The sequence below is a fragment of the Moschus berezovskii genome, chromosome 5 (genome assembly GCF_049115385.1).
Source record: "Moschus berezovskii isolate FMDL1 chromosome 5, NW_MosBer_1.0, whole genome shotgun sequence".
NCBI classification, from domain to species: domain Eukaryota; kingdom Metazoa; phylum Chordata; class Mammalia; order Artiodactyla; family Moschidae; genus Moschus; species Moschus berezovskii.
Window position 1 is genome coordinate 98,054,219 of NC_142464.1, and position 14,768 is coordinate 98,068,986.

Genomic DNA, 14,768 nt, shown 5'->3' on the forward strand with positions numbered 1-14,768 from the left:
CTGCAAGGGTTTGTATTCAGTTCCTAAGTAGGAGGGGAAAAATCTAACAAGTTCTGAGGGTGAAATCTGATCTATATCCTAAAAGTGGATTTGAACATCTTTTTTCAAATTTAGGATAGGCATTTGCTCACCCCTAAAATGCCCAGATTTCAGCCTAGGACCTGAAGTGAAAGCACTTTGAAAGCAACCATATGGAACCACTTTGTTTTAAACAACTCAGCTCACTTAGAATATTTACCAGGTGAAACAACAGAGCAGCGATAACCCTAGGCAAGGAAATACCAGCTGGAACCTTAGTTACTTGAGCATGAAGTTAACTTCTGCCAACGCCCTTCACTCAGGGAAGTTTTCAAACTCAGAGAATTCTTATCCAGTACTAAGATGTAAATGTTATATTGCTTACTGTGCTATTAAATCAAGACCTCTTATTTCACAGATAGTGAAATAGTTCTCATGAAATCTGCTGAAAGCAAATTTTTCATTAAGGACTTTTTTTTCTATTAGTCTTCATCGTTCATGTATTTCTCTGCATGAAAATAAACATCCCTTAATAATTTGGTGATTCTTGCCTTGTTTGCCAGAACAATGCCTGTTGCAGAGTGGGAGTTGAATAACTACTTAAGTGAAGAAATGAATGGAGGTGTTTGTCAGGTTTATGACAAGTTGGATGTTGTAGGTAATCAGTCGTATCACTATAATTTCTGGAGACTATTTTGTAAAGATTTTCCTGAATTCCAGAAATTTATTTCAGGTGTCCAAAAATTCTCAAACTTTAATCCTTTCCTCCTCTAAGCTGTAGTTTCTAGACTTCAGTACTGCATCAAAGTCACCTGATTAACACTGGGGTGGACCACAGCATTTGCATTGTTAAAAAATGTCTTAATCAGGAGGCAAGTGACCCATGACTACATTTTGAGAAACACTGTTTTCTCGTCTGGCATTTGTGTAAAGGCTATGTTACTTTACCATCTAGAATGCCAATAATACATGGATTCTAGGGCCTGAAACAGAGAAGGCAATGGCAAGCCACTCCAGTACTCTTGCCTAGAAAATCACATGGACAGAGGAGCCTGGTGGGCTGCAGTCCATGGGGTCGCTACTAGTTGGACACGACTGAGTGACTTCACTTTCACTTTTCACTTTCACACATTGGAGAAGGAAATGGCAGCCCACTCCAGTGTTATTGCCTGGAGAATCCCAGGGACGGAGAAGCCTGGTCGGCTGCCGTCTATGGGGTTGCACAGAGTCGGACACAACTGAAGCGACTTAGCAGCAGCAGCAGCAGGGCCTGAAAGGGGCTCTAGCCTATAGAAGATAAACTGCAAGTCTTTAATTTAGTCAATTTAAAATACGATGCAAAATAAAGGTCACTAGAAATCCAGAGAAGGCAATGGCAAGCCACTCCAGTACTATTGCCTAGAAAATCCCATGGATGGAGGAGCCTGGTAGGCTGCAGTCCGTGGGGTCACTAAGGGTCGGACACGACTGAGCGACTTCACTTTCACTTTTCACTTTCCACTTCCACACATTGGAGAAGGAAATGGCAACCCACTCCAGTGTTCTTGCCTGGAGAATCCCAGGGACGGGGAGCCTGGTGGGCTTCCGTCTATGGGGTCACACAGAGTCGGACACGACTGAAGTGACTTAGCAGCAGCAGCAGCAGAAATCCAGACACTTCTTCAGAAATATCCTCCCCCAAATATGCAGTTTCATTGTGACATATTTCATCATGACCTGTGCTTAGTTGCTCGGTCGCATCCGACTTTTTGCAACCCCCTGGACTGTAGCTCACCAGGCTCCTCCGTCCATGGAATTTTCCAGGGCAATAATACTGGAGCAGGTTGTCATTTCCTACTCCAGGGGATCTTCCTGACCCAGGGATCAAACCTGAGTCTCTTGTGTCTCCTGCATTACCAGGTGGATTCTTTACCACTCAGCCACATAGAAAGCCCACACTTGGTTATAGGCCAATTATAAAATGGGAGTGCATATAACTTCTCAACTATGGTTAGTTTTCTTTATCTCTTATATTCCTAATTATTAGAATGTATTTATAAAAGTACTTTCAGAGATTAAGAAAATTACAAAATGCTGACTTTAAAGCTACTTTATGGGGAAACGATTGCTCCATTCCAGCTGAGGGCTATGGCTGTGCTGTTCAAAATAATTACTCGTGTACTGCTTTTATGAGTTTGACCAGCTCCCAAGTATCATCTGTAGACACTTAATATTTTTCTAGTTGACTTCTTTTTACACATTTACTCAACAATCATGTATTATTTACTGAGTTCATATTTTCAGAACTATATATGAAGCACCACCCTTTCCTCTTAAATTTTCAGTCTTATTTGAAGAATAAAATTTAAAAATATAATACATTATAAAGTGAGTGTGTTCTGATAGCACGTGCTTCAGGATAGGTATTTTTTATTGTTAGAACTCTGTGGTTGTGAGTGACTGACACCCAACTAAGTTGCTTAGCTGATTCTCTGTTTGCTGCTACTGCTGCTGCTAAGTCACTTAAGTCGTGTCCAACTCTGTGTGACCCCATAGACTCTCTGTTTAAGTAAGCTTTTATTTGTCCTGAGAAATAATGTTTGTGGAATCAAAGATTTCATGTGCTAATTATATTTTTCTAATATTTTCCATTGTTTAAATAAAAAGCAATTATTTACGCTTAACCTAAAATCATCTCATGTATCAAAGTCATCTAGGTATCTCATCTTGGGAAAGAGGATGCAAAAGATACTAGGTCTTACCTTTAAAGGGTTTACGTTCTACCTTGGGAAACCAAGCATCTATTATGAGACAAGCCAGAAAGCCTTAAGCTGTTGGTGGGAGAGAAGGCTCATCAAGCATTTTTAGAAAGCTAATCTGTAACAATAATGTTAGATTTACTTGTATACTTTGATTCAGGAATTCTACTTCTGTGTGAACTAGTCCTAGTGTATTCAAAATATTGGAGCCATCTTGAGGGTCAAAATGAAAGGAATGATTATATTACAACATATTATATGCTGTTGAGTGATATAATGCCATTAAAATCATCTTCAGGAAGATTATTTTAATTGTATGGAGAAATATTGATAATGCCAGGTGTGTAAAACAAGATACAGTATAATCTCAGCTGTATAAAATAGAATCCTTAGCAGATGAGGAACATGACAAAATTAAACTATTGTTTTTTTGAGTAGTAAAATTATGGATAATTTTTATTCTTTCAGTCTATATGTTTCTATATTTTATCAGTTTATGAAATAAATATATAAAATCAATAATTTATAAGATAATCATACTTCCATAATCAGGAAGTATTTTAAAAGAACAAATACAGAAGTAATTAATGGGCTAATTAAAGTCTTAATGCAGTTCAGGGAGGATTTAATGAAAAAAGTAAGGAACTGAGAATGGGAAACTAATATATTATAAAGGAACCAAAAGTTGACCTGGTGACCACAAGCGTATGGAATAGGTGTTAATTTCAGTGAAATTCTTGATGGTCATACTGTGATTAGACAGATGAATAAAAGGAACAGGATGTCCAGGAGGAGAAGTTATCATTAAGATACAAATGAGATTGACATACATCAATTTAGAACAGAACAAAGAGTTTCATGGTGGAAGGAAGCTGTTCTAGAGAAACAGATGATTCAAGGCTGAGAATAAAGAGAAACACATGTGTACAAATAGCAGGACTGGGAAGAACGGGACTGCCCCTTGGAGCAGATATGAGTTAGGGAGGCCACTGGGGCTTCTCTATGACATTTGTCTTGAGGTTTTATAGAGGAAGAGAGGTCCTAGTTCAAAGAGACGCCAGTAAATGCAGAAAGGGACTTTGGATTGCTATTTGGGTTAGGTGGTGCCTGTTTAGAGAGTATTTTAATCTCATGACAAGGATTCTGGGCTTCCCTGGTGGCTCAGCGGTAAAGTATCCACCTGCAGGAGATGTGGGTTTGATCCCCAGGTCGGGAAGATCCCCTGGAGAAGGAAATGGCAACCCATTCTAGTATTCTTGCCCGGGAAATTCCATGGGCAGAGGAGCCTGGTGGGCTACAGTTCATGAGGTCGCAAAAGAGTCAGATGACTCGGCAACTAAACAACAGGGTAAATCTAAAGGCGTGAGTGAGAAAGGACCTTGCTTCCTCGGGAATTCAGGAGTTGAAGAGCAGCTGATTAGCTGAAGAAAATGAGAAGAAAATTACTGTAGTTTCAGACTGAGAGGCGGCCCCAGGTGTCATTTAGTAATGCCCTGGCTTGGTTGGGGGGTAAGAATCGGGATTTCACAGAGTAACCTGAGTTAGGCAGAGTTGAATAACAGGAAAATATGCACGTGGGTTTGCACATTCTTCTCTTATGCTGTGTAATGTTTCTTCTTGAAACTTCTCTCCTGATGTGGTAACTGTGTTTTCCTGGTTCTTTAAACTTACGCTGCATGGAAGGCATTTATGCACAAAGAAACAGTGGTGCAGACCCAGGGCTATGTCTTTGGAGACACCTTTGTTGCTTCTGTAATTCTGAGGGGAGGAGGCACATGTTGCTGGGGGCTTTCTTGGGGCTATCCGGGGGCTCTTACCCTGGTCTGCCCACCCTCTTGTGAGCTTCTTCCCTTTTGTTCACAGCATCTCTCATCTTCTCTATCCCCTCTCTGTCCTGAATCTCATTTGCTTCCTGCTTCTCCTGCAGATCACTCACATCCTGTTACCACCCTTTCTTTTCCCAAACTGTCATCTTTCAGGTACTTTCAACAATGTCCATCTTACTTCTCTTTAGGATCTTTCTGTCTCTCTCACCTTTGGTTTTATACAGATGTTACCGTCTCTCCCTTTCATCATCAGTCATCTGCACTTATTTTAAAGCTTACTTTGTCTCTCATTGCAATTTCCCATTTCCTCAACTTCCTTCTTGTATCTCCATCAAAATGTTAGCTACACTGACATCCCAAAGGAGAGCTTTATATACATATCCACTATATTGCTGTTCCTCCTCTCCGTTCTGTGTCCACATTCCTTCTGCCCACTTTTCATCCAATGCCTTGCCTTCTTGTTTCCTACTTTTCCTACTTCATTTCACTCTTTGCATTTTGCGACCCCATGAACTGTAGCCCACCAGGCTCCTCTGTCCATGGAATTTCCCAGCCTCCTTCAGGCTGTTCATACTTATTCCCTTGGTGATATTAGTCATTCTCAAAAGTAACATGTTTAGGACTGAACTCATCTTCTACCGCAAACGTGGTCCTCTTGTAGTCTTTATAATGTCAGAAAGTGTGCACTCCATCCTTCTAGACCCAATCTTTGGTATCATCCTTAATTATTCTCATACCCTAATCTAATCCTTCAGGATTTTCTATTGTCCTTCCCTTCAAAATATACCCAGAATCTGACTGTTTCCCCCCCATCTCTGCCACTGTCACCATGGTCCAAGCCACTATCACCTCTACCATGGACTCCAAGTTTCTCAATAGTTTCTCTGCTCCTACTCTTGTCTCCTCTTTAGTCTGTCCTTAACAGAGCAACCAAACTGATCCAGGAACTCATGTACTCAATATTCTTCAATGGTGGGAAAGACAAAGTCCCAATGGCCTATGAGGCCCTACATATTCTGGCCCCATTGTATCTCTGGCCTCACCTTCTCCTACTGTCCTTCCTATTTCACTCTCCACACTGGCTTCCTCCACTCTTACAGGCATGTAACTGCCTCAGGGCTGTGAACTTAGCATCCCCTTTCCTGGAAGCCTCCCAGCTAGATACCAACACAGCTTATTCACTCACCTCCTTCAGCCTTTTCTCCCAAGGCTACCTCCTCCCTGAGGCCTTTCCTGGCCATCTTATATGAAATCATAACTCACTGATCTCCACCCCAGTGATCATTACTCCCTTTCCAGCTTTATTTTTATTCTTCGTATCTTTCAGCATCTCATAGTGCATGTAGTTTAACACTTATTATACACGTTGACTGTTTCCCATTTTTAGGAGGCAGTCCCATGAGGGTAGGGGCTTCCCACATGGTGCAAGCAGTAAAGAACCTCCCTGACAATGCAATCACAGAAAACTAACCAATCTGGTCACATGGACCACAGCCTTGTCTAACTCAAGGAAACTATGAGCCATGCCATGTAGGGCCACCCAAGACAGATGGGTCATGGTGGAGAGTTCTGACAAAATGTGGTCCACTGGAGAAGGGAATGGCAAATCACTTCAGTATTCTTGCCTTGAGAACCCAAGGAACAGTATGAAAAGGCAAAAAGATAGGACACTGAAAGACGAACTCCCCAGGTCAGTAGGTGCCCAATATGCTACTGGAGATCAGTGGAAAAATATCTCCAGAAAGAATGAAGAGACAGAGTCAAAGCAACAACGCCCAGTTGTGAGTGTGACTGGTGATGGAAGAAAAGTCTGATGCTGTAAAGAGCAATATTGCATAGGAACCTGGAATGTTAGGTTCATGAATCAAGGAAAATGGGAAGTGGTCAAATAGGAGACAGCAAGAGTGAATGTCAGCATTTTATGAATTAGTGAACTAAAATGGACTGGACTGGGTGAATTTAACTCAGATGACCGTTATATCTACTACTGTGGGCAGGAATCCCTTAGAAGAAATGGAGTAGCCATCATGGTCAACAAAAGAGTCTGAAATGCAGTACTTGGATGCAATCTCAAAAACGACAGAATGATCTCTGTTCGTTTTCAAGGTAAACCATCCAATATCACAGTAATCCAAGTATATGCCCTGACCAGTAATGCTGAAGAAGCTGAAGTTGAACAGTTCTATGAAGACCTACAAGACCTTTTAGACCTAACACCCAAAAAAGATGTCCTTTTCATTACAGGGGACTGGAATGCAAAAGTAGGAAGTCAAAAAACACCTGGAGTAACTGGCAAATTTGGCCTTGGAGCACGGAATGAAGCAGGGCAAAGGCTAATAGAGTTTTGCCAAGAGAACGCACTGGTCATAGCAAACATCCTCTTCCAGCAACACAAGAGAAGACTACAGTGTTGGCCATCACCAGATGGTCAACACTGAAATCAGATTGATTATATTCTTTGCAGCCAAAGACAGAGAAGCTCTACACAGTCAGCAAAAACAAGACTGGGAGCTGACTGTGGCTCAGATCATGAACTCCTTATTGCCAAATTCAGACTTAAATTGAAGAAAGTAGGGAAAACCACTAGACTATTTAGGTATGACCTAAATCAAATCCTTTTGATTATACAGTGGAAGTGAGAAATAGATTCAAGGGATTAGGTCTGATAGACAGAGTGCCTCAAGAACTATGGACAGAAGTTCATGACATTGTACAGGAGATAGAGATCAAGAACATCCCCAAGAAAAGGAAATGCAAAAATGCAAAATGGTTGTCTGAGGAAGTCTTACAAATAGCTGTGAAAAGAAAAGAAGTGAAAAGCAAAGGAGAAAAGGAAAAATATACCCATTTGAATGCAGCATTCCAAAGAATAGCAAGGAGAGATAAGAAAGCCTTCCTCAGGGATCAGTGCAAAGAAATAGAGGAAAAAAAATAGAATGGGAAAGACTAGAGATTTCTTCAAGAAAATTAGAGATACTAAGGGAATATTTCATGCAAAGATAGCTCGATAAAGGACAGAAATGGTATGGACCTAACAGAAGCAGAAGATATTAAAAAGAGGTGGGAAGAATACACAGAAAAAACTATACAAAAAAGATCTTCATGACCAAGATAATCACGATGGTGTGATCACTCACCTAGAGCCAGACATCCTGGAATGTGAAGTCAAGTAGGTCTTAGGAAGCATCACTACGAACAAAGCTTGTGGAGGTGATGGGATTCCAGTTGAGCTATTTCAAATCCTAAAAGCTGATGTGTGAAAGTGCTGCACTCAATATGCCAGCAAATTTGGAAAACTCAGCAGTGGCCACAGGACTGGAAAAGGTCAGTTTTCACTTCATTCCCAAAGAAAGGCAATGCCAAAGAATGCTCAAAGTACCGCACAATTGCACTCATCTCACACGCTAGTAAAGTAATGCACAAAATTCTCCAAGCCAGGCTTCAACAGTACATGAATCGTGAACTTCCAGATGCTCAAGCTGGTTTTAGAAAAGGCAGAGGAACCAGAGATCAAATTGGTAACATCTGCTGGATCATTGAAAAAGCAAGAGAGTTCCATAAAAACATCTACTTTTGTTTTATTGACTATGCCAAAGCCTTTCACTGTGTGGATCACCACAAACTGTGGAAAATTCTGAAAGAGATGGGAATACCAGACCACCTGACCTGCCTCTTGAGAAACCTATATGCAGGTCAGGAAGCAACAGTTAGAACTGGACATGGAACAGACTGGTTCCAAATCAGGAAATGAGTACATCAAGGCTGTATGTTGTCACTCTGCTTATTTAACTTATATGCAGAGTACATCATGAGAAACGCTGGGCTTGATGAAGCAGAAGCTGGAATCAAGATTGCCGGGAGAAATTTCAATAACCTCAGATATGGAGATGACACCACCCTTATGGCAGAAAGTGAAGAGGAACTAAAGAGCCTCTTGATGAAAGTGAAAGAGGAGACTGAAAAATTTGGCTTAAAGCTCAACATTCAGAAAACTAAGACCATGGCATCTGGTCCCATCACTCCATGGCAAATAGATGGGGAAACAATGGAAATACAGAGACACTATTTTTTTTTTGGCTCCAAAATCACTGTAGATGGTGACTGAAGCCATGAAATTAAAGATGCTTGCTCCTTGGAAGAAAAGCTATGACCAATCTAGACAGCATTAATATGCTGAGACATTAATAAAAGCAGAGTGTTTACTTTGCCAACAAAGGTCTGTCTAGTCAAGGGTATGGTTTTTCCAATAGTCAGGTATGGATATGAGAGTTGAACTATAAAGAAAGCTGAGCACTGAAGAATTGATGCTTTTGAACCGGAGTGTTGGAGAAGACTCTTGAGAGTCCCTTGGACTTCAAGGAGATACAACCAGTCCATCCTGAAGGAAATCAGTCCTGAATATTCACTGGAAGGACTGATGCTGAAGCTGGAACTTCCATACTTTGGCCACCTGACAGGAAGAACTGACTCACTGGAAAGGACTCTGATACTGGGAAAGATTGAAGGCAGGAGGAGAAGGGGATGACAGAGGATGAGATGGTTGGATGGCATCACCGACTCGATGGAGATGAATTTGAGTAAACTCCGGGAGTTGGTGCTGGACAGGGAGGCCTGGTGTGCTGCAGACCACAGGGTCAAAAAGAGTCGGACATGACTGAGCAACGGAATTGGCTGACTGACTGACTGACACTGCAGGAGATGTGGGTTTGATCGCTGGGTCGGGCAGATCCCCTGGAGGAGGAATAGCAACTCCAGTATTCTTGCCTGGTGAATCCCATGGATGGAGGAGCTTGGTGGGCTACAGTCCATGGGGTCGCAAAGAGCTGGACATGACTGAGTGACTTAGCATGTCCATGAGGGTAAGGGTTTGTTTCACTCATTCCTGAACTCTCAGGGTCCACAAGAGTACCTGTTCACAGGGAGCAGTTAACGAGTATCTGAGGAATGAATGAGTGAATTCTCTGTCTTTTGCGTTCTGCCTTCTTCCCATCTCTTACATTTCTTGCTCATCCTCCACCTGTGGCTTCGATTCCATCTTGACCATACTTGTTCTCTGCTTTCCCATTGTGCAGTCCTGCACCATTTATACTACTTTAGCATTTATTTGGCTTTGTTTCTCTTCCCTGTAAGACATGGGTCATATTTCAGGGCAACTTTTTTTTTTTTTCTTACTTTTGTGTTTTTCTCTTATTCAGCTTCTGCTTACAGCTCAGTCAGGTTCATTTTTATCTTTACTCTTAAAGTTTTCAAATTCCTACTCTATTATGGCTAAACTAGCATGATATATACTATTTGCTGTACTACTATTTACTAGTAGCCATAGCTACTGGTCATCTATTACATAACCTAACATCAAGAGGGAAACAGTAAAAAATGAAGTGTGTCCTGAAGAGCAAGGAAGGGAAGGACAGGGTAGGACAGGAAAGTCTGCTTCAGGCCTGTGGGCTAATACTTTGATACATCACTTATGATGAATCTTAGAGATCTTTTACTTAAAGCTGCTCCTGAGAACTGTGCCAACTATTAACATAAAAATTTAGCTTTTGGTGAAATTAGACCACTACTTATGAAATAGAATGATTTCTCCACAATAGGTTATGGCTTTGCAGTCTTCAGGAACATATTTACTTAATTTGTTATTCAAAGTCTCAACTGATGATTCGTATAATTGACCTTTTGGATCACATGTCATACTTTTTTATTGATATACATTTAGACTTTATTATAATTCCTATGGAAAAACCAAATTTAGACACTGTTTATCTCATATGTTCTGAAATATTTTACAAAGCCCTCACATAATTTTTATAATATATATCACTGAGTTCTTTTTTATAGAAAAATGAGAATAGTTAGAAAATGTAATGATGTCATTTTCCAGTTTTTTTCAGTACAGCTGAAGTTTTCAAACGACAGAATGACATAATGCATAATATACATAAGGTATAACCCACAGATGACTGATGACCAGAATAATATATAAAGTGTATAGCTGTAGGTGTATAGTTACCCGGTGATGAATGTCCTTTCATTGATGAAGATCCAAGAAGAGGACTCGTGAGCCATCATAGTCTTCTTCTGCCCCTTTCTGAGATCATCTGAGGCTACCCTAAGACATTAGGATAATATTAATGGTATGTTCCTGGATACATTCATAAATTTGTCTCTAGCTTAAATTGAAATTGTTGTGTCCTTAGTGTGTAAAAATATTCTGGGGGCAGTTTTTAAGTAGTGTTTTGTGTATGTGGGCGTGAAGGTTAGACTGGAGAGGGAAGTAAACAGACTTTTTACCATTTGTCTGCTTTGAATCTCACACTCTGTGTGTGAGCATTTGATAGGTAGTATCTCATTTACTCCTCAGGCCTTCCTAGCAAGGTAGGGGCACTATTATTTCCATTTCAGACAGTAAGTAGTGGAACCAATCATTTGAAGCAAGGTCTGAATATGCTTGTTTCCCATTTTTCCTTTTCACGAATATTGTTTTTGAAGTTTGCAAAAAGGTTATATAGATTAAATATTGTCGATTTTCTACAAATTTGTCCATTTTAAGATTTTTTTTTCAAAGATCTCTTTTTCCTACATCTAAGGGAATTAATATTGAGGATAAGTAAAATGTTCTCCAAAATCTTCAATTTTAAGAAAATAAACTTAGAGTTCAGAGTTTTTAACTACAACTCACTTTGAGTGGATATTAAATAGCATCTTGTAAACCCACTTTTCACAGAATAATTTGTTTTGGGAACAAGTAATAATATGTTTTTTCTGTCCCTTCCACTCCTCTCCACCACCTCCATATAAGCTTTAAGATATTGAGGTGTTTCATTCCATTCTTATTACTCAGTATGTGCTTTTCAGAAAAAATCAATTTTTATCCTCTTTTGATAACCATTTCTTATTTTAAATTGAAAATTATATTCTTCATTTACTCTATGGGAAATATTAGTAAAGAAAGTGAAGTGAAGTGAAAGTTGCTCAGCTGTGTCTGACTCTTTGTGACCTCAGGGACCATACAGTCCATGGAATTCTCCAGGCCAGAATACTGGAGTGAGGAGCCTTTCCCTTCTCCAGGGGATCTTCCCAACCCAGGGATTGAACCCAGGTCTCCTGCATTGCAGGCGGGTTCTCTACCAGCTGAGCCACCAGTGTAGCCAGTAAAGGAAGAGGAACATATAATTTTATTTTGACCCACTAAAGAAAGATGATAAAGAGGGCATACGAGGAAACAGTAGATGAGTCATAAATACTTGGCTTGACATACAGAGTTCCCCTTGGTGATCAATTTGAGAAACTAACTGTGTGACAGAGAAATGGGAAGAGAGAAAGGTAGAACAGGGGGCTGGAAACAAAGGACCATACAAACTACAATGTTGGCCCATGGTAAACGCTAATGCTTTGCCAATGTGTAAGTGAGATCCTGGATCAAAGTTGTGCTGACAGTCACTTTCCAGTTGATGGCTGTACTTAGCTATGCTCCCAGTAATGAATGTATCCACCAATATGTCTAAATTTGGCATAACTCCCGTTGTAAGGAACCCTACTCTGAATTTTTAGTATTTGATTTGGAATACATGAGAAGAATTTTCTTCATTTTTCCAATTTATCCACAGTTCTGATGCTACCAGGTTTCAGTGATTTAAAAGTCATCCTCCTGCTCCATCTCTTCACAAATGCACGGATGGGCTCAGGGTGTTTGAACCAGCTGTTTCTTGATGCAGAGCTTATGCTTTATTGAGAAGTATAAAAAGGAAAAAAAAAGAGAAGCTCCTTGAGGAATTCTGCCTGGTTGAAATAATATTTCAGAAGTCTTGTTGGTTTTAGGTTTTGTAAAATTTCCAGATATTTTTGGAAAAAAAAATTAAATATCTTATTGTTATATTTTTACGTAAAATTTCTAGAGACTTGTGAAAACATCACTCTAGTTTTAAAGTTCTGTTTATATAGCAGCCAAGTGTTATTTTCTTTAAAAAGATATTAAATTCCCAAAGGCTTATCTGATCCAAAAAGAGGCATTTTGCAATCGTTGAAATTTGGGGAACAATATGAGAACACAAGCTACTTAAAGTAGAGAAGAAATTCTCGAGCCACGTCTGGAGATGTGCAAACTGAAAACTATGAAGCTATGAAAACTATATAAATTGAAGAACTACAAAAATTGACCCAAGGCAGAGAAAGATCAGCTAGTGTGGTAAGTCTGTTTTTGGAGTATTTCTAGAAAGGATTCTCTTCGGTATGATTGTGCAAGAGAACATATTCCTTTCATTCCAGCAATTGAATTCAAACTGACTGAACCCTGTCCCATTCCACAAACACAGTTTCAAGTTGCCAGGCAGCCAAAATCAAGTTTTGACTCATGGGGTTAATTAAGTGTGACATAATATCCTTCAAATTTCCCTCAGGCTCTGGAAACTGTGGTCAGATATGAATAATAACCTCCTTTATGTCTTCACATAGATGGCATTAGGGTGTGGCCAGAGATTTTGTATAATGTTTTCTAGTCATTCCCTTTTGCAGAAATTGAATATTTATTTACCATTGCTTCAAGCCTACCGAATCATAGGGGCTATAGCCAGAATAAAAAGATAGGCTGGTGAGAAAAATTCCTTTTTTTTTTCTTAAATTTTAAAAAAGAAGGGGAGGTGATTCTAAAGTAGGTCATTCTGGCTGGGATAAGGTGTGTGGAAGACATTTCATGTTTTCTTTTTCCAAGAGAATAGCTTCCCTGGTGGCTCAGATGGTAAAGAATCCGCCTGCAATGCAGGAGATCTGGGTTCGAACCCAGGGTCAGAAAGATCCCTGGAGAAGGAAATGGCAACCCACTCCAGTATTCTTGCCTGGAGAATTCCATGGACAGAGGAGCCTGGTGGGCTACAGTCCATGGGGTCACAAAGAGTTGGACATGACTGAGCAACTAACACACATACTGCAGTCAAAAAAAAAAAAAAAGGAAAAGAAGAAAAGAGATTTCATAGAATCCATCCCTGATGCATACTTTCCTTAAAGCACATTGTTACTTTGAAATTATATAAATTGGAAAGCTATGAGCATGTCCCACCAGGCATATTATAATTGTCTCTAATGACTAGTTTCCCTTTATGCTTTTGCCATTTTGATCATCACATCATCTTGCTATCAGATATTCCTGAGATCTCATTCTTCACAAATACAGCTCAAGTCCCCTAACCTGACTTTCTGGCTTTCTGTATTTCCACCGAAACCTACCTTTCCACACTCAACACTAAACTTTCTTTAATACCAGGCTTTGTAGTTGAATGGAGTCACGTATCATCCAGTCTCTTCTCACCATTCCCCTTTCCCTCATCTCTGCAGATTCAGATCTCTACTTCCTTCTGGTCTCTGCTCAGAAGGGACCATATCAGTCTCCCCATGGCCTGTTTTCTACACTGCTGTGATGTCACTCTCTGCTTCCCACTGGTATTGCCATGATCATTTTATACCTTATCTCATTTTCTAATCGTGTCCTCCTATGACTGGCGCTCCTCTAGTTGGAAACATCACCCTCTTTCATAGCACGTCATTGGAAGGGAATTTCATGGAGGACTCGTGCTGAAAGAGACAGAAGCTTAGCCAACCTGTCAAATTAACTGTGTAGGTCAGAAGCTACAAGGGCATTTTAGGCTGCCTTGGGACGGAAACAGCATGCTCCATGAGCTCAACAAATCCCAGTTAGTCAGTCACAAAATTTGGTCTGGGCTGATTAGTTGTAAAGCCTTTGCTCTTGCTTCTAAAACCTGAGTTTTGACCCTAGATTTTGTCATTACATCATCCACAAAAAGAGTTACTGGGGCTTCCTAGTGAGATTCTTCCCCCCACCTGCCACCCCCCCACAACCCCAGTAGTCAAACACTACCTTCTCCCTCCTGGATCCAAATTATTTACCATTATTGAGCATGTATTCTTTTACTTCTATACTTTTACTTCTCCTGTACCTCTCCTTTCACATTCCATCGCCCTGTATCTTTCCAAGTGATTCATTTTCTCTGTCTTTCAGGAGCAATCGATAAAGTTGGTTGTTCTCTCCTTTTGAAACACTGTTTTTGGAAACTTTGAGACAAAGCAGCAACCACAACAACCTTACTTTAGTTCCTGGCTCTTCCACATGTCTCAGCTATTTAGTCTCCTCTGCTGGTTCCTCCTTTATATGATCACAAAACGCTGGTTTGTTCTG

At 40.2% G+C, this 14,768-nt stretch overlaps 1 protein-coding gene across 2 annotated transcripts in view; it reads right to left on the reverse strand.

Moving 5' to 3' along the window:
* Positions 1-14,768, reverse strand: part of RASSF6 (Ras association domain family member 6) — a 70,132-nt gene that overhangs the window by 47,074 nt on the left and 8,290 nt on the right. For both annotated transcript variants that reach the window (XM_088836386.1, XM_055434421.2), the window contains exon 2: positions 10,593-10,691. In XM_088836386.1, coding sequence (XP_088692512.1) covers positions 10,593-10,651 — 59 coding nt within the window. In that variant the 5' untranslated portion in view covers positions 10,652-10,691. The remainder of the gene's footprint in view (positions 1-10,592; positions 10,692-14,768) is intronic.